Genomic DNA, 19272 nt, shown 5'->3' with positions numbered 1-19272 from the left:
ATTCACACTACCTTTTTTTTAAGAGCTACGCAATTGGGGTAGCCAATCCCCAACTCATACCCCCAATTTAGGTGCAGGTGGGATTCAATCCCAAGTCTCATAACCAGTAGAAGGCCTTACCAACCAACTGGTTGGCATTTTGCCATTCACACTATACTCACAAGGCACTAACCGTACATCACATACTTGTCCGTAAGATGTATATAATATAATTTTCAAATCAAATGGTTTATGGGTACTGTTAACATTAGATCTGCCAAAAATAAACATCAATCATAACTAATATAAAAACATATGTAAAAGGTAAAGATATAAGTTAATAAAGTTTGATTATAATATACGATATGATATACGAAAGACATAATATGAGAAATGCTTACAGCTAATCAACTGATATCATAGAAACCTTAAAAAAACCTGATATCATAAATAGCTGACCAATCAGGTGGTTTTCATCAAAATTTACAAGATGTTTTAATTAATCAAAGCTCTTTCAATACCATGTTTTGATTAATAAATTTGACTTTTATAACCTAAAGTAAACTCAAAACAAGTGTCCATTTTATATATTATAGATCATATGACATGATATCAGACCAATTACAGTGAAAATGCTCCCGTGATCGTCAAGATAAAACATAAAGAAAAGAAAAGTTCTTTTTTTTGTTTGGAAGCCAATAATAGAAAAGTTCAGAAACTTTTTTTATAGAATAAAATCAACGGGTTTTTATGCTTCGGTCCAGGCAGATTAAAATATGCATATATAGACACGTGGCTAACTGAGAGGGATAAACAGGTCATGATCACGTAAATGGCTTCTGTTTTATTAATAACAGGTAGAAATAAGCCAGTAATGTATAGGAAGAGACGTGGCAATAAGATCCTTGTGGGCCAAAGCGAAACAACTCTCGACTGTCATTACAAATTGGAATTGAGTAGCTCCTACCACAGCATAAAAATAAATTTTATGATGGAACTCTCCCACTGATTTGAAAATTTTACATGGTGGAACTCTCTCACTGGAGATAACTATAACAGGACACAAGAGCAAGGTTTATTATCTATTAGGGCATTCGGCACCCTAGGGCCAAAATCCAAACCTTACAGGGTTTTTGATAAATGGGTCTTATTAGAGTCAGGATGGATCAGATATCTAAAAATTCCTATGAAATTGCCATTGGTAGGTTGGGGCTAACTAGGATTGTCACCGGGCCACCAAACCAACCCTCCAGGTTGATGGGTTCCGGTATAAAGTATAAATGAAAGTAAATTTAAGAAAATCTAAGTTAATATCCATCCATCTGAATATTGTATGTTTTATTTTACTATTTTTAAAAGAATATTGTTCATTTGTGTGGAACACAATATCCAATCATTAGAGAAAAGCATGTTTTTGAAACCAGAAATTCAAGGATGCATTCCTTGTTTCGATTTTAGAAGCAACAGCAGTGTTTGGTTTGATAGAATCTGAGAAACACAAAACTTGTGGGGAAGTTCGGCTTAGTTTGGAAAGAGTACAAATGCAAATATGTATGGTAAAAATACATACAAAATAATATAAAATACAAGGTTTTGCACTCTACATATATTTGTATTTGTACTCCTTCCAAACTGAGCCTTGAACTTTACATGAGAACATGCTTTGTGCGGTTTGTATTAAGAATGAATGTTTTCTTTTCCCCAAATCATATGTAGGACCTTTCTTTTTTAAACTCGTTACAACAATAAAAACAATATCATGTTGGAGAATACTCGATTCAATGATGACTACTAAATTTACAAACCAGAGCAAATCAGCGTGGCTTGGCATTTTACTTTCGCTACAAATAACTTTTCTACTGATATCAACTGACCATCAATAGAAAAAGTAAAGTACCTTTGTTTTGCCATCTGTGAAATAGCTTTGAGTCTTTGATAAGTAAGCTCAAGTAAATCAAGCCTTTGAAGAACTTGTAACTGATGAAACAACTTAACGTGAAAGGTTCTTTTGTGTGGAGCAAATTACCCCAAACCTACTGATGAACCAATCACCACCTAAGTGTCCATACTCCACCACAAATTATGATACCTGGATACCCATACAAGGGCAATATCTTCTAATGTTTGTTCCAGGTATGATATCTTGTCCACCTGTCCTTGCAGTATTGGGGTATCATGGAAAATGAGCTGATACTTACAAAGACAGGTCACGGAGAACACTGTCCAAGGGAGAAGTGATACATACTAGCAACTTTTGACACACTTGTTGCAATTCCAATGAAGGGTCCGTAAAGGAAATACTTGCTAGCACTGATCTTGCTTCCAGTAGTCCCCCTGATATACTCTCCACAACTGCATCTTCACTTGCCATGAGGGATGCCATCAGCTTTGCACCAGCCATTCTTTCCTGATGAACAATTGTTCAACCAAACCATGAGAACTAAATCTGGAGTACTTATTTATTTTTGAAACAGATAATGTATTGCATTTCATTGCTAAATGTCAAAGAGAAATTTCATAGAAGAAGGATCAGCACCAATGTACACCAAGACCTCACATAGCTTGAACCAAGAATTAGAATCCATGAAAACCGTATGAAAATCCAAAAAAGGAGTTAAATGACATTCCCCTGAAAGCTTCATTAACTGACAGCCATAAACATAAGGTTCCCAAAGCGTTCCTTTTAAACACATCAGCTGAACTCTTATTTTCAAAGACAATGCCCTCACCCCAAATGGTCCAAAAACTGCAAAAGGTATTGTATTCCATACCACTTCATCTCTTTTACGCAAGCATTTGATGTACCAACTATGTTAAAAAGGCTTCAACTGTAAAGAGAAAGCATCCTGTCAACTCAAAAAATACTAAGGAATATTAACAATTGATCAGAGAGATTGCAGTGGATAAATAGATGGTTTGCCATCTCTATACCATTGGAGAAAAGCACACACCATACTGTCCAGTGCTGTTCCTCTCCTACTTTAGTTGTCATAAGTTAGGCATTACGTATGGCTGCTCTATATACCAAGAATACCACCTTTGATGGAACATAAAAACCCACACTTCCAGAACATGGAGAAGTGCATGGAAAATCATTGCTGAGCTGCCTGAAAAAAAGAGTTGGTTATAAAGGATCCAGATTTGTCCCGTATCTGAATTCTTTGGTTTTTTGCCTAGGTTAAGTTGCAGTTTTGCACCTTTCAGATTTTCATAAACAAATCAGCCATAGAGTTGATTTTCCTAATTGCTAGATTAGCTTGGGTTCCATACAACTTAAATTATTCTGGACTCCAAAATATTGACTAAAGAAATTCAATCAGTACAACTCGATAGCAGGGTGTTCATCACACCATGGATCTCTTCAAAACCTTACCTGCAAGCCATCACCCAGCTATCATTGGATACCTTTGTGCCGGTAACACTTACTGTCTCTGTCCAAATCCCTCATCCATACGAGTCTTGTCATTTACCAGGGTCCTGACTCTTCTTGTCCCATACTTGGCCAAAATAACCTGTTTCCATAAACTCTCCAGTTCATTTAAGTTCCAAAGCAACTTGCCTATGAGGGAAATATTAATTTCTCTCAGGGTAGGTTAGCTGGAAGTAGAGCTGTTTGAAACGTGTGTTTATTGTTGTCTATGTTTCTGTTAGTTGTTTGTTGGTCTGTCATTGCTTTCTTTTTTAACATAATATCCTCTTTCTACAAAAATGACACTAAACAGAACGGAATGGTGAAACAGGATTCATGTAGCCGACCCCATATAGTTGGAATATGGCTTAGATAATTATGCTTGCTACCGGAAAAAAAAAAATCTCGCCCCTAGAGCTCCCACATTTTCTCAGGTGTGTACTTTACTGCTTTCTACCAAGTAGATCTTAGCCTTGCCTTTGTATCCTCTCCAAAGAAAGTGTGATTTTTTTCAAGTTCAGTGGCCACTCTTGCCAGTAATGGGAGGGACTATTAATCAATGTTTTAAAAACCAATCCGAAGGCTGAAGCATTTTCCCTCCAGATCACAGGTCAGCCATTCAACCATCTGGTTTGGACTAGTCAGATTGTGGCACATCATTATGTATGTATGCTTTATTTTAGGTCTACATGTAATATATGTTCAATTTTAGGTCTAGTTTATATTTTAGTTTTTAAATTTTTATTAGTAAAAAAAACTAAAATTGAGATTTTAGGCCTTTCTTTGGCAAAATAATGCGACAAGGTGCCTTCGGTGCCTTGGAACACAGATCACGAAAAGCTACCCAAAATAAAAAAAAAGATCACCCCAATCAGATAACTGAGCACAAGGTTATGGCTTCTGTAAGTTTGCATATAAATTGTAACTTGTAACCCATGACCCATTGACCAGGTCAAGAGGGTCAATGGTCAACCACCTAGGTTGAACAGGTTTTGACCAAGTCAACAGTTCTTAATTTGTTGGCATGTTTGAGGTTGGCCTGAACTGGAATTATGACCAGCTGATTGTTTTAACAGTCCAACCAATTGGGTCAACAATGATTTGCAAACACTGCTATTAATAAGAGTGAATTTACCTCACTTAGATGGTTTCCTAGATTTCCGTGGTCAATATCTAACAAAAATGTTAAAACATGATATCGTAGATGGATTGAGGTATACATCTTTTACCCAATGGGAGACCTAAATATTTTGGTACAAGTGTCCCAATCTTGCATCAATACTTCAGTTAACTGATTCAACTTTGGTACTATGCCTATTGCTATAAGTTCTCTCTTTTTGCATCTTTATGCATAACCTACAGACAGCCTCAAACCACCTTGATACCTAACAGAGATTTACCATCTCCTGGGACACCTTACAAAAGAATAGTTTGTTGTCAACAAATTGTAGGTGGGATCATTGTAGTCACTATTCACCTGAAAGCCTTCTATAAAACCACTTGTGTAGCTGACATGGTCATTTTATTAAATGCCTATAAAGAATGAGGATAATGGATCTCCTCACCTGATATCTCTTGAGCTGTAAAATTTTCCTTGAGTAACCCACTTATAATCACTAAAGAATCTCCAATTAACATGATTATATGCCTTCTCCGTATCAACCTTGCAAGTTACCCCTACACACCCACTCTTGAGTCAGAGTCAATTCATTTTAACACCTTGTCAAGGATTGGTGTCCCTCCACAAAAGTTCATTGTCGTTGTGTAATCATAGCATCCACAATCTTCTCCATTCAAGTAACTAACACCTTCAAAATAATCTTATACATACTCTCCAAAAAGCTGATCAGATGATAATGTTTGACATCCATTGCCCCTCCTTTTTTGGTACCAAGATTAGAAAATTGCATTAAGACTCCTCTCGAGAGTTCCATTGGAGTGGAATTCACCAAAAATCTTCATGATGTCTTCTTTAACAAAATCCAGCACCTCTTAATAAAAGGTCATTGTGGATCAATTTGGCATTGGTGGTCTGTCACCCACCATAGCATCAAGAACACCTTTCATTTTTTCTTTTGTGAACCTTTCTTATCACCTACTTGCTCATCTCTTATGACATCAAAGTGCAGCCCATCCAATTAGTGTCTTGCTTTCCATCTTAGCCCGTATAGCTTGGCATAGACTGAATGAAAGTCCAATAATTCAATCGGTCCAGTTCTCAATATCCTCAATCTGTTAGCCTGCTAGTACTACATGCACCCATTCTTTAGCCATCACCTGAGACCTGGAAGTCCTCCAGAACTTGTCTCAAGTCAGATCAGAGCTCTGGCAACATCATTACATACATATCTTCTCCATCTATGATATTAACTACCACCGGAGAAGCTCTGCATCTTGCTCTTACCCAGATCCATTCTATAATGCACCTAGATTTCTCCAAGTCATCAATATCCACAAAGATCTCCTATTATCTGGACAGAGAAGCCACTCCAAAGATGAAACAGAATCCTAAATATTAGGGGTGCTCATGGTTCGGTTAACCAAACTGTGGGCCTATTTTCCAAACCGAACCAGTACCACCAGTTTTTGGAAAACTGTGAACCAAAATTGAACCGAAGCCAATTGGTTAACCGGCCGATTGGTTCGGTTTGTCAGTTTTTTATATTTATAATATATTATAAATAAATATACAAATATATAATACAAACACAAGAAATACATATAATATATGATATTATAAATAATAAATAATATATTATATATTATAAATATATACCGTTCGGTTCAGTTAACTGCCAATTTTTTATATTGGTTCACTGAATTGACCAGTTCGGTTAACCAGAATTTTCAGTTTGGTTTCATCAGTTTGGTTCGGTTTTTTGGTTTTTGGTGGTCACCCCTACTAAATATTCTACTTACAGATCATTTCTGGATTTCCTGCATTCTGTGACCAGCAAAATTTATGGGGAAACCCCTTAAAATTCCTCAAACGAATCTTCCAGACATAATCTACTTCAATACTGAAGGTAGGATGAAGAGCAATGAGATTCAGCAAACCTCCTCACTCAAACACCAAAAGGAACTTTCCACTCCCTAGCCAATCAGATCAGAATATTCTCCACTGATATATTCCTTCTATCAATTGAACCCACCAAATGCAATTTTAGAATTTCCTTCCTTTCCCTCTTCCACAACCACCACTAAGAAAAAAAATCTTCAATCCAAACTAAAGTTGAATGAGCTATCTGTTGACCACAGTTGGGGCTTTGCTATCTCCAAGAACAATCCACCACTCTCACCCTCTGAGGTTTGAAGGTCAGCCAAAGTTCTTTCAATGTCCCTATAGACCTATACCTTTCCTTTTCAGATCACCCTAGTCTCTACTCTACATGGGGTATTTACCCTGTGTACTCATTTTTGAAAAACCCACAGCTACCTCCTAGTCTGCCTCTACCCCATGCTGTAGGTTTGGTTTCACATGAGCATCTTTCCAAATGCTATCATCCTTCAAAACACCACCTCTGGTCATCATTGTTGGTCATTGCCATTATTGTTAGTTGTCAGACGTTATTGAAATGTGAAGTTTTGCAGCTACCTGAAAGGTTCTTAATTGCATATTCTAGTTGAAATCACAAGACGAAGAGGAGAGGATCTGTGCAGTAACAATGTACTGAATCTAAACCTCCTCACTACACCAAAAGGAACTTTCCACTCCCTAGACGATCAGACCAGAATATTCTCCACTGATATATCCCTTCTATCAATTGAACCCACCAAATGCAATTTTAGAATGCCCGTCCTTTTCCCTCTTCCACAACCACCACTAAGAAAAAAAATCTTTGATCCAAACTAAAGCTGAATGAGCTATCTGTTGACCACAGTTGGGGCTTTGCTATCTCCAAGAACAATCCACCACTCTCACCCTCTGAGGTTTGAAGGTCAGCCAAAGTTCTTTCAATGTCCCTATAGACCTATACCTTTCCTTTTCAGATCACCCTAGTCTCTACTCTACACAGGGTATTTACCATGTGTACCCACTTTTGAAAAAACCCACAGCTACCTCCTAGTCTGCCTCTACCCCATACTGCAGATTTGGTTTCACATGAGCATCTTTCCAAATGCCACCATCCTTCAAAACACCACCTCTGGTCATCATTGTTGGTCATTGCCATTGTTGCCAGTTGTCAGACGTTATTGAAATGTGAAGTTTTGCAGCTGCCTGAAAAATTCTTAATTGCATATTCTAGTTGAAACCGCAAGACGAAGAGGAGAGGATCTGTGCAGTAACAATGTACTGAATCTAAATGCCTCTAATGGTTTTGATAAATTGAAATGACAGATCCGGAGACAGCAGAGACCAAGTAGATCCTAACTCTGAAGCTGTTATGCAAATTAGAAGCCTAAAAGGAATGCGGTTATATCAGCTCCTAAGGGTGGAAATTTCTGTGCAACATATTTTCACACAGTAGCTATATAGTGGAACTCCAGGTGTGAAAAGCAAAGATTCGTTTGCAAGAGAATAGAGGATATACAAACAATGTGTTCATACCTTCCATGCTCCTTTTTGGAGAGCTTTTATGGAGATCTTAAGTAGCTCAGATGAGTAAGGAAGAACTAAGGACTTGAGGTGGTACACAGCTGAAAATAAAACCTGAATGCATGCTGCTCTAACTTCTGAATCTGTTAACCTCTACACCATTTTAAACCACCAAAGATACAAAGAGTAAATATGGTAAAATCATAGATTGTAAAATTTAATATTTGAATAATGTACGTGTTGGAAGCTAACGTCAAATTATAATTTTTTTGTTACCTCTGTAGACTGAACAAGAACTGGAAGAATTTTTTGAGCTAACGCAAACTTGCTGGAGCTTGAGATTTTCTGACAAGCACTGATAAGGACATTAGCCATGCACAGACGAAAAGACAGAGGAGTTGATGGCTGAGATACACATCCAAACTCTGTTGAGTTGCTGTCACTTGGATCACTAATACTCTTGCTTCCACAAAATGTCAATTGCTGAATTACGTAAGCGAGAACTGAATTGCTCACAGTGGCACTCCCTGCATTTGATAACCACCTAAATTGCTCACACACACACACACACACACAGATGATAGTTTTCTTGATGCGCAACAAGCTGATAATTTTAAACATCGTGCATGTTGCATAATCACAGTGGCACTCCCTGCATTTGATAACCACCTTAATTTCTCTCTCTCTCTCACACACACACAAATGATAGTTTTCTTGATGCGCAACAAGCTGAAAATTTTAAACACCATGCATGTTGCATAATCAACAATGTTCAAATTGAGGCAAGAAATACTAACCAGGGTAATTTTTCTTTCTAAACATGCCAACCTTATCACAAGGGGGGTCTTTTGATGATTCTGGAGCTTGCAATTCAGCACAAATCATCAATGCTAGACAATCAATGCACCCATGTTGTGCCTTGGAAACTGAGATGAAGCACAAATCACCTTGTACCCATCAGGCTTAAATGGTAGGATAGGATGTCAAAAATATTTACCAAAACAATAAAAATAGGATGTCAAAAACCTTGGGAAAAGCTATCTGTTTCTTACCTTCATCACCATCCAGAGGAGGCCACAGTAGCACCGATTCCAGTATTTTTCTTATTTTAGGCATAACAGGATGTTGAGCTGAATCCCTGCCCCTCACCTGTAACCCAGAGAATACCACTGAAATTGAGGAATGGAAAAGGAGAATGTAGTTTTCATTGACAGCAAATGATATAGAGAAATCAGGAGAATTCAAGAATATGTGATCAGCACAAAATAGATGTTAACAATAAGTAAAGATCATTACCACAAGGGAAGTGCAAACTGAAAACAAGCAAGCCTTTATTTTCGGTATATTATGACACTGTGAAGCGTTCTTTAACTGAAACCAGATAACTGGAAATAACACCTATCACATGAAAAGATACTGATTGTTAGATGGTGGAAGTAAAGATTGAAGAAACAGAATGGTTGAGTTAAATGGCAAAAAGGTAGGGATGATTATGGGCACAGCCAGCCCGGGCTTACAATCAATGATAAGGGCTTGAAGCTAGGCCCAGGCCCGGCCCACACCCCAGGCCTATATTGCAAGTCCAAGCCCAGCCCAGCCCTCTATGGGCCGGGGCCAAGTTTACGGGCTTTCTGGGCCCAATGAATAATGACTTTTGGCCCACATCAAATGATAAAAATAACAAAAAATTAATTATTTAAAAATTTTAAATTAAATAACGTGTAAATGTAATACATACAAAAAATTAAACAAGCCAAAGTTAAATTGGGCTTGGCTAGGCTTTAGGCCTATGGCACAAAAAATAAGGCATGGGCCTCATTTAATTGCTAGGCTTGATTTGGCTTGGGTTACCTATCCTTTTATGGATGAAGGCAAGGCCTTCATTCCCAGTTTTGGGCTATGTGGGACTTGAAAAAAAACTAAATAGTTGGTGCAACCATTGAGTGTTTTCCCAAGTCCCACATTGTTTAGGGAATGAGAATGAAGGCTTTGCCTTCATCTATATAAGGCCTTGCTTAGGAGGACAATTCTCATACTTGAATTGATTCAAGTGTTGACACGTTTCAATTCATAAATATTTATTTATATGTTAAAATAAAACTTAGAACTTTTATATTCTATATAAAAATAATAAACATTTAATATAAAATAAAATATACTTGTGTATACGTAACAAACATTTAATATACACATTTTAATTCATAAATATTTATTTCTTACCATGTTTCAGTATTCATGGTAAGAAATTGCCTTAGTACAGAAGATTCAACTGGCATTAGAAAAACCAAATTCTCTGTAATGGGTGCACTGGAAACTGATCCAAGGTCATTACAATTTCAAGTATAGGATGATGATTCAAAGAAATAACTAAAACAGAACCTCTTACCAAACGAGTAACAAAATAATGAATAAAGAATAGAACAGCGTTGTAGTTAACTGCACAACTTTCATTCCTCTTGTAAAATAATTGTCATTCAAACTTTCCACAGTGAAAAAGGATGTATAATATAAAATTACCACTGGGCCTGGTATATATCATAATACAAGTAGTATCTAGAACCAACAGGGGTGCATGCTACAAGCCTACAACATTTATCAGCCACAATCTATTTAAAAGAAAAGGAAAAGGGCTTCAATAGTTGTCCTTGTGTTTTATGTTTTTGTTCAAGGACATATCAAAGAAGACTATCGCAATCTACAAGCTCCTGCTAAGTGACTATCACATACTTGGGGATGGATACGCCCACATAACTCAGCTGCAAGTTTTCGAACATCTTCAAATTCGAATTTATGAAATGCTCTGAGAGAAAGGCATGAAAAAAAAATCAGATTCCTTTGAAGCTGCTAAAAATCATAAGGAAGAATACATGCTTGTTGGTCAACCTTTTTATCAAGAGGGCTGCTATGCAGGTGTCAGAGTTGAGATTGAAGTCTCTTTCTTCTGCAATTGTTTCATCATAAAAAAGAATGGTTATATCATCAAGGATCACATCTTCCTAGAAAAAAATCTAAAATCTAAATGTAGGCCATATTTTATGGGGGCACACCCCTAATTATGAGACAAGTACATATTTGAGAAGACAAAAGCACCCCTGCGTTTTGACTTTTATCATCACAAACAAAGGCTTCCCCATCATTTCATTAGCAGTGCACCCAAGAGAAAGGAATAGAAAGCACAAAAACATACCACTGAAGAATTCCTGATAGTTAAGCTGATCATACATAAGAGAATAACATAGGTCATTAAAAATTCTTAATGGAAGCAGCCTGATTATAAGTAATGGGCAAAGACGATCAAATAAAGAATGTTGAAATTTAGCAGGGTCATTGCTTGAGTAGCTTCCACTTCCTTCTCTGGAGAAGAACGTTTCATCCATCCTGCTTAAAAGCAAAATCAAATTAATATCAAGTTCAAGCTAACAATTACATCCAGAAAATGTTTGCATGCATAAAAAATCCCAAACCAAAACAAATTCTACAAAAGCAAGATTCAAATAAATGCCAAAAAATAATATAAGATTTTTGTTTTTTTTTTTTTTGGATTCTATTTCATTTATGAGAATGGATGCACATGTGGAATTTTCATATTCATAGAGTAATTGAACAGACTTCTTGCTTTCCACCCAAAGGCTATGGCAAGTGACAACAAATGCACATAAAAGAAAGGTTACATAGCTGGTATACTGAAATTATTCTCCCCTTTCTCCTTTGATGATATTTGGCAGAAGTGGGGAGAGGTGGCACTTTCTACAGACACTAAAGTTAATCCTAGTCCAGCATGGGATCCATTGGAAGAAGAGTTTCTAAAGCTTAACTTTGATGGCAGCAGTCATGGAAATCCGGGGCTTTCAGGTGTAGGGGGTGTAATAAGGGATGAAGGAGGGAATATATTTGGATTTTTTTTCAGGCCTGACTGGTATAGGGGACTCTATCTTTGCTGAGTTCCAAGCAGTCTTGCAGGGGGTGCAGCTTGAAAACAGCTAAGCGTGGACAGATTGATAATTATGGGGGATTCCAAGCTAGTAGTTGGGTGGCTAACAGATCCAGCCTCTGTTATTTGGACCTACAGGGAAGCTGTGAAGAAATTCAAAATGCTGACTACTGATATGAGTGTAAGAATTCAGTGGCAAAGGAGGCCGGCTAATGGCTTAGCAGACTCTCTAGATAAAGTAAGGGGGTTTTAGGGATTCAATGTTTTGGGCTCAATTGTAAGTTGATTGCACCTGAGGCTCACACCTCCTTCTGGGATATGCCTGTCCGTACACTTTCTGTTTAATTCTTAATAAAATTCTCCTTGCCTATCTAAAAAAGAAGGATGTTTAAATACTCGGTCTTAAAAAGCATTGTTTGATCTGCTTCCAACTCCTGTTTCATTTATCAATTAACACTCAGTTTGGGATGAGTACAAATACATATGTACAGTGCAAATACTACATTTAGAAATGCCATATACAAGAGTTTGCACTGTACATATTTGTATTTGCACTTTCCCAAACTGAGCTTAAATGTTTGTTACTTACCAAACAAACAAATAAATAAATACATAGAAAAAACAATGAAAATGAAATAGATCATTGATAACCAACTTAAAATTGAAAGACTGAAGAATTATAGTGCATAGGTTTACCAAGGAACACTAGTTCTTAACGAGCAGGTTTTGATCCTCTCCAGCACTAATTTCCCTCAATTAAATTTTGTTACTTACCAAGCAAGTAAACAAAGAAATGCAAATGAAATAGGTCATTGGTAATGGTAACCAATACAAATTCACACAAAAGAACTTAAAAGACATACATAAGTATAATTAGATAGACAAGAAAAATCACATAACACAATATATACTTACTCTCCTTGTGCTTGCATATGTAAGAGAACACGGTGGAGAACTACATCAGCAGCATCTGCTAAATGCTCACTTATGCAACTCAAAAACCGGACAACAATTGCATTTTCTGGTTCTTTGAAAAATTTGTCAATCAATGGTTCAATGAAAATGTTCCAATCCTGGACCTATAAAATTTGAAACAAATTATTAGTGTGAAAAATGATTATAATCTAAGGCAAAATTATTGCAGTAGAGCCATAGACCAAAAATGCTTTGCTCTCTCTCTCTACACACACCCATGTAGGAAAAGCTTTGCTGGTCAAATCATTTAGACAGGATTTCTAAACAACCCAGTAATCTTATGCATGGCAATGTTGATGGGGCCATAAACTCTAACCATGTCTCTAAAATAATCCTTATATCAAGGCAGCTTTTAAATTTAAAAATAGTAATATAGGATTTATCAATATTACTTGGGGCAAATGTCAATATAAGGTTTGGAACAGGCTGATAAGGATAGTGGGATGGGCAGGTAGCTGATCCACGGGATCACCAATCCAATGAATGGTTTGTACAGGAAATCATTCCTCTAGGCTAAATCATTAAGGGAGCTTCCTGATTGACTCAATTAAGCAAACCTTTTTCCTCACTCTGTGTATATGTATGTATGTATATATTTATTTGTAAGTAAATAAGTATGTATGAATTTATTTATGTATAGTTTTATTTAAAGATCTTATGGCTTGAGTTTATGTAAGTAAATAAGTGAGCTCTTCTTATGGGATGAGTGTGTGGAAAGGCACAATGAAATTCTACTCTACAACCATTCTTATCTTGGAAGGTGGGGAATGGGTCAAGCATAAGGAAGAAGAAGGATTTTTCTTCAAAGCTGGTAGTGGAATGGTTGCAAAAGGAAGAAAAAGTATTTCAGGTTTTTAATAATGAAAAGAATTCAAGTGGCTGACACAAAATATGGATGTGAATTCAGTTGGGATAAAAGAACTGCAAATGGATTTTCTTTATGTACTAGCAAAATAAGGGGTGGGAAGGAATCAATTGTTTTGGGCTCAACTGTAATGGCAAAATTCTTCTCTGGAGAGTTATGAAAGTTTCCTCTCCAATTCTTGTTTGTTTTATTATAATTCTAATGAAATTCTGTTATTGATAAAGGGGGGGGGGGGGGGGGGTCAAACATAAGATTTTGGGAGGATGAATGGTTAGAAGTGGGGAAACTGTTTGACCTTTGCCCAAGGCTGTATAATTTGAGCAGGAAGGACTTAACCATATCTCAATGCCATGAGGTAAGGCAGGGGGTGGTGGCATGGTACCCTTATTTTAGAAGACTGTTGTTGGACTGGGAAGTGGATGATTGTATGAGGTTGCTGGACAAACTACAAGGTGCAGACGTTGATCCAGGGAGTGCAGATGCTAAATAGTGGAAGGCTTGTAAAAATGGGATGTTTTTGGTTAGATCCTTTTACAAAGCTTTGGCAAGAAATCAGATGAAAGCTACTTCAGTCAAAGGAGTTATAGGGAAATCCAATTCCCCAAAGGGTGGAAGCTTTTGCACGGCTGGTGTCAAAGGATAGTGTTCTCATTCACGACAAGCTGAAGAAAAGAGGACCTCATTTGGCAAATAGATGTGTGTTATGCTTCTCAGAGGAAGAAAGCATTATTCACTTGCTGGTGAGGTGCAGTTTTTCAAGAGGAATTTGGGGTTATTTCTTCCAACTTTTCAGATTGAATGGGTGGCCAATGGTCATCTAGGGAGTGTTCGACAATATAGTCGGTTTTGTTTTTGAAAACAACTGCCACATCAGCAAAATTATATTATTTTTGCTGCTGAGGCAGTTTTTTTTTCAAAAACAAAACCAACCATGTTGTCGAACACCACACTAGTGATTCAAAGGAGATTTTTGAGTTTTGGCCTAGATTTAATGGAGACATCAAAGCAAAGATTTTATGGAGCTGCATTCATTTTTCTGTTTGCTGGAGATCTGGAAAGAAAGGAATAGAAGAATTTTTTAAGGGAAGATTGGATGTGGTTATTGGAGCAAAGCTTCTGGACAGGATGCTGATTCTACCAGAATTAGAAGGATTTAAAAATCTGTTTAAAAAAAAAATAGTTGTATGGTTTTTCTTCTGTTTCTTGTTTCTGGGGTTGGGAAGGTAACACCTTGTTACTGAATCTTCTTGTAATACTTTTCCTTTTAATAAATTTCTTTCTTTATCTATCTTTAAAAATAAATAAATAAGTAAACAAACTGAAGGCAGCCTTTGTTAATTCCCCTCCATACACTACATCCACAAGTCAACTAAGAGCCCTCTGTATCCCAACCATTGGGACATATTCCATACTTTTCAGCAATCAACTTTCTCCATAAGTCATCTGGTTCAGCTACAAATTGCCACAGCCATATCCCCAAGAGTTCCATGTTAAAAATTCTCACTCTTCTAATTACACAATCTATCACAAGAAGATGGGTTTACAAATCTATTTCCAGATTACTAGGTGAAATTTTTTTAAGTCCTTTCATCCAGCCCAATGGAAATCATGCCTTTTTTTTTCCAATTTTCGTTGTCACCTCCCTAGGATTTGGGAAGAGAAACATTAATATGCCGGTAGACTAATTAGCACGCTTTTGGTAAATGTCTTACCTCCTTTAGAGTGGTAATTGGTCTCGTCATGGTCAACATCATCTCAGTGACAGTAAACACCATTTCCGATGACAACAGCTACGATGCTGGGTGAAGGTAAGATGCATAGGATTTTTGTCGACTAGAGCAAGGTTCAAAGTATTGATACGATATGCCCTGTATCAGGCATATCGTATCGTATCGTATCTTTTGGGTTCCAAATCACCTTCTTATAGGTGTTTTGGAAACCCTCTTTTTTGATGAAAAATATATATAAAACCTATGCAAAAACCAATTTTTTAAAAAAAAATAAAAAAATATAAAAGCGCAAGGTTTTAAGTACCAATACACCTCTGTCGACACACAAAGGTGTATTGATACTTTGAACCTCGGACTAGAGTGGGAGGACAAATACCCAAGTGCCGAGAACATCTTTCCTAGAGGACAATTATCCAAAGAACAGGAGTTGCACAGGGACTAGAGGAGAAAGGGTGGACGAAAGGTGAGAAATGGAGGGCAGAGTCCTTCGTAGAGAAAGCAAAAGCTCTGGAATGGACGGAGGAGAGGCCATGGTTAAAGTGGGAAGGAAAAGTTTCTTTGTGGAAATAAGTGGGTTGGGAGAAGAAAAGAGGAAGGAATTTCTAAAAGCCTGCTTGGTCAATTCGATGGAGACATCCTATTCAGTGGCAATGTTGCAACAATGGGCGGTGAGGAAATGGAACATAGCATTTGGTGTTAGGGTAAGAAGACTACATGGGCAGCATTTCTTGTTTATACTACCCTCAAAGGAAGAAGCGGTCAGGGTTTGGAGGACAAGGGTAAGGAATGTAGAAGGCTTTGTTATGCACTTGGTTCCATGGGAGGTATACTTTGAGGGACGGGACAAACCCCTAAAAGAGGGTGATGAGCACTGGGTGAAAATCTTCAACCTATCGTTGCAATTTTGGATTGTTAGCCAAATAGGGGAATTGTGTGGAGGTTATGTGAGAATGGGCAACTCACGGGAGGCAAAGGAGACAGCAGAATGGATAAGGATTAAAGCACTTTGGAAGGGCTACACTCCAGTAAGAGCAAATATATTAGCAAGGAACAAAATGGTAGTGGTAAGCCTACGGCCGGAAATACACCCTGAACAATTTAGGAAGATGGAAGATGCAAAACAAGCAATGATAGCAAAGAAATACTTCATCCACTTGGCCCTATCAGGTTTAGGCATCTAAGCTGAAGTACACTCAAAACTGAAAGGCAAGACAATAATTGAGGAGGACATAGGAGGAAGCGACGTCAATGCCAGAGAAGATTGTAGTGATAGGGGAACAAAGAGAGTGAAGTCAAATGAGCTACTAAGGCATGTGGTAGAAGCTAAAGAAGTTATTGAGAGAAGTGAGCAGGTGCACAAAGAAAAAAGTAATATGGTCTGTCAACTAGAAGAAGTGGGTAGTAAGATGTCAGAAGGCGACCGGTGTGTAATTAATAACCCATTTCAAATTTCAAATCTAGAAGAGCTTTGTGAAAAGATCATTGAAAGATGTTGTGAAAGGTTGAGGATAGATGGGACAATCTTGGTTGTAAGAGAAGGATAAGTAGATCTAGGCATTGAAATCGAAGAAGGTGCTCCAGATCTTTCATGTACACAACGGAGGATTTGGATGCCAATCAATCGACCCCTAAGGGTATAGAGATGGCCCCACATGTGGTATCAGGTACAGGAACTGGGAAGGGTGAGGGCTCTCTAGTTGTCAAGCCCACAAGGGGGCCTACTGTGGGGGGGCCTTGGAGAGGTCCCAACGTGGTGAAACCAATCAACATGATTCGGTGGTTGGATCAAGTTCAAGTCAGGATGGGATCAAGGTAAAGACATAAATACTGACCGTTCAAAAGTTAGGGTGGAAGCTATTAAGGGTAATACACCAGAGAGAAGCTACAGATAGGAGCCTGTAGGGGAAGGCATGAGGATGTAGGGAAAGGAAACAAAGTAGAAGTACAAGAACAAGAGAAGACAAAGCATGATAGGAAGGAGGAAGCATCCAAAGGAGGAGGCATAGTTATCCTGAGCGAGAATAGCATTGTGACTAACGATGAAGAGGAAGTATAGCCGCTTGTAGTGGTTTGGTAGATGAGAATACAAAGTCGTTCAATTGCTACCAGTGGCTACACTAAAAGAACTTTTTAGGCTAGCATAAGGCTTGAATGAGAAGGCCAATAGTGCAAGTAGGGGTAAGAAGGCATGTAAGTGGAGGTGCAACAATGGTGGGACCTTGACTGTGGAGTTGTACATATAAAGTCATTTTCTTTTTGGTAGTGGTGTGCATATGGAGTTGCTCAAAATAGCATCTTGGAATATAAGGGGTCCAAACTTAGGATGAAGGAGGGTGGTTACCAATGCTTATCTGAAAAAGTGGAATCCTGGTAGTCTTTATATTCAGGAAACGAAGACAGAGAAACTGAATCAGGTAGTGGTTAGAAGTGTCTACGGGAGCACAATTGTGATTGAGAAATATGTATACCATTCTTACTTAAGTTGTAAAGCCAAGGACATAGCTCAGACAACTTTCAACCACAATCCAGTCATCCTCCCAAAATCTCACACTTGAACCACTCCCACCTTCCAATTCAAAAAGGCTGAATCAAAGAGTTAAATTTCATGATCCCTTTCCAGACACTCACCCCATAGGGAGATCAGATTTCCCTCACATCCTACCCAAAATTCACTACTCCATATTTGCAAGCCACCACCCTTCTCCATGGAGCTTCCCTCTTTACCAAACCTCCAAACCCATTTCCCAAACAAGGCCTTATTAAAAGTTCCCACCCTTCTCACTCCCAAATCCCCATCCCTCTTGGCCCTACAAACCAGGTCGCAACTCACCAAATGATATTTCTTTTTTCCCCCTTTAGATTCCAGAGAAAGTCTCTCTGTAACTTTTCAATTTCTTCTTGAACTGAAGCTGGAGCCTTCAGCAAGGACAAGTAATAAATGGGTAAGTTAGAAAGAACACTCTTTATTAAAGCGATTCCCCCAACAGAGAGGTATTTGCCTTTCCAACCTGCTAACCTTTGTTCAATGCTGTCAATAACAAGTTACCAAGCATGTGGACCTGCAGCCCTAGTCCCAATGGGGAGCCCTAGATAAGAGAAAGGGAACTCCCCAACAAGGCACCCTAAAGCCCCAACACATCCCTCCAAGCAGGCCTGGTGAATCTCTCTCACCCCAATTATTACACTCTTACTTAGGTTGATTTTTAACCCCAAGAGCAGTTGGAAGCTTAGAAGGATTCCTCTCAGGTTGTAAGCTTGTTCTACAGATGCACCCGTGCAGATCAAGGTGTCATCAGCATATTGAAGATACGAAATAGTTAACGTCACAGGTCCAATCTTGAAACCAGCCAATAAACCTGTTCCTACTCCTCTATTCAACAACTTACTCAATACTTCCACTACTAGAGCAAACAACAAGGGGGATAAGGGATCCCCTTGCCTCAAACCCCTCAAAGCCTCAAAGAATTTTGTTGACATTTTTCTTTTATCAATAACAACATTTCATTAATTAATCACAGAAGTAATTACATGGAGGAAGATAACTTTCTTATCTTCCATCTGGAGCTTGAGCTCCCAAGAACAGAAAAAGACAAAATTACACTTGTGCCCAAAACATTGACTCCCTCTTGACCCCTTGCTTAGCTAACCCATCAGCAAAAGAGTTAGCTGATCTTTTCACCCAGCTGATCTTGACAACCATCTCTTGAACCAGCCACCTACATTTCCTCCTCTCATTACTGTATATCCATAACATGCTATTTTCTTTATTCAGCCACCCTACCACCACCTCCGAGTCCCCTTCAATTATGAGTTTTCTTATACTCATCTCCTTTGCTCTTTGGACTC

General features: G+C 38.0%; 1 protein-coding gene across 13 annotated transcripts in view; it reads right to left on the bottom strand.

Annotated features, from left to right (window-relative positions):
- Window positions 1-1669: 1669 nt before the first annotated feature.
- LOC104597470 (ARM repeat superfamily protein) overlaps window positions 1670-19272 on the bottom strand; it is a 79457-nt gene continuing 61854 nt past the window's right edge. For 9 of the 13 annotated variants that reach the window (XM_010259020.3, XM_010259023.3, XM_010259022.3 and 6 more), the window contains 10 exons: window positions 12772-12935; window positions 11113-11306; window positions 10809-10866; window positions 10653-10725; window positions 9222-9323; window positions 8978-9074; window positions 8723-8851; window positions 8202-8452; window positions 7938-8078; window positions 1670-2386 (listed from right to left, as the gene is read on the bottom strand). In XM_010259020.3, coding sequence (XP_010257322.1) covers window positions 2174-2386; window positions 7938-8078; window positions 8202-8452; window positions 8723-8851; window positions 8978-9074; window positions 9222-9323; window positions 10653-10725; window positions 10809-10866; window positions 11113-11306; window positions 12772-12935 — 1422 coding nt within the window. In that variant the 3' untranslated portion in view covers window positions 1670-2173. Of the gene's footprint in view, window positions 2387-7937; window positions 8079-8201; window positions 8578-8722; window positions 8852-8977; window positions 9075-9221; window positions 9324-10652; window positions 10726-10808; window positions 10867-11112; window positions 11307-12771; window positions 12936-19272 lie in introns of all 13 variants that reach the window. The other 4 variants (XM_010259021.3, XM_088891122.1, XR_002022690.2 and 1 more) reach the window with 3 other exon arrangements.

This window comes from Nelumbo nucifera, chromosome 7 (genome assembly GCF_055504915.1).
Source record: "Nelumbo nucifera cultivar China Antique chromosome 7, China Antique-T2T, whole genome shotgun sequence".
Taxonomy (NCBI): domain Eukaryota; kingdom Viridiplantae; phylum Streptophyta; class Magnoliopsida; order Proteales; family Nelumbonaceae; genus Nelumbo; species Nelumbo nucifera.
This window is presented reverse-complemented; position numbering and strand designations above follow the sequence as displayed.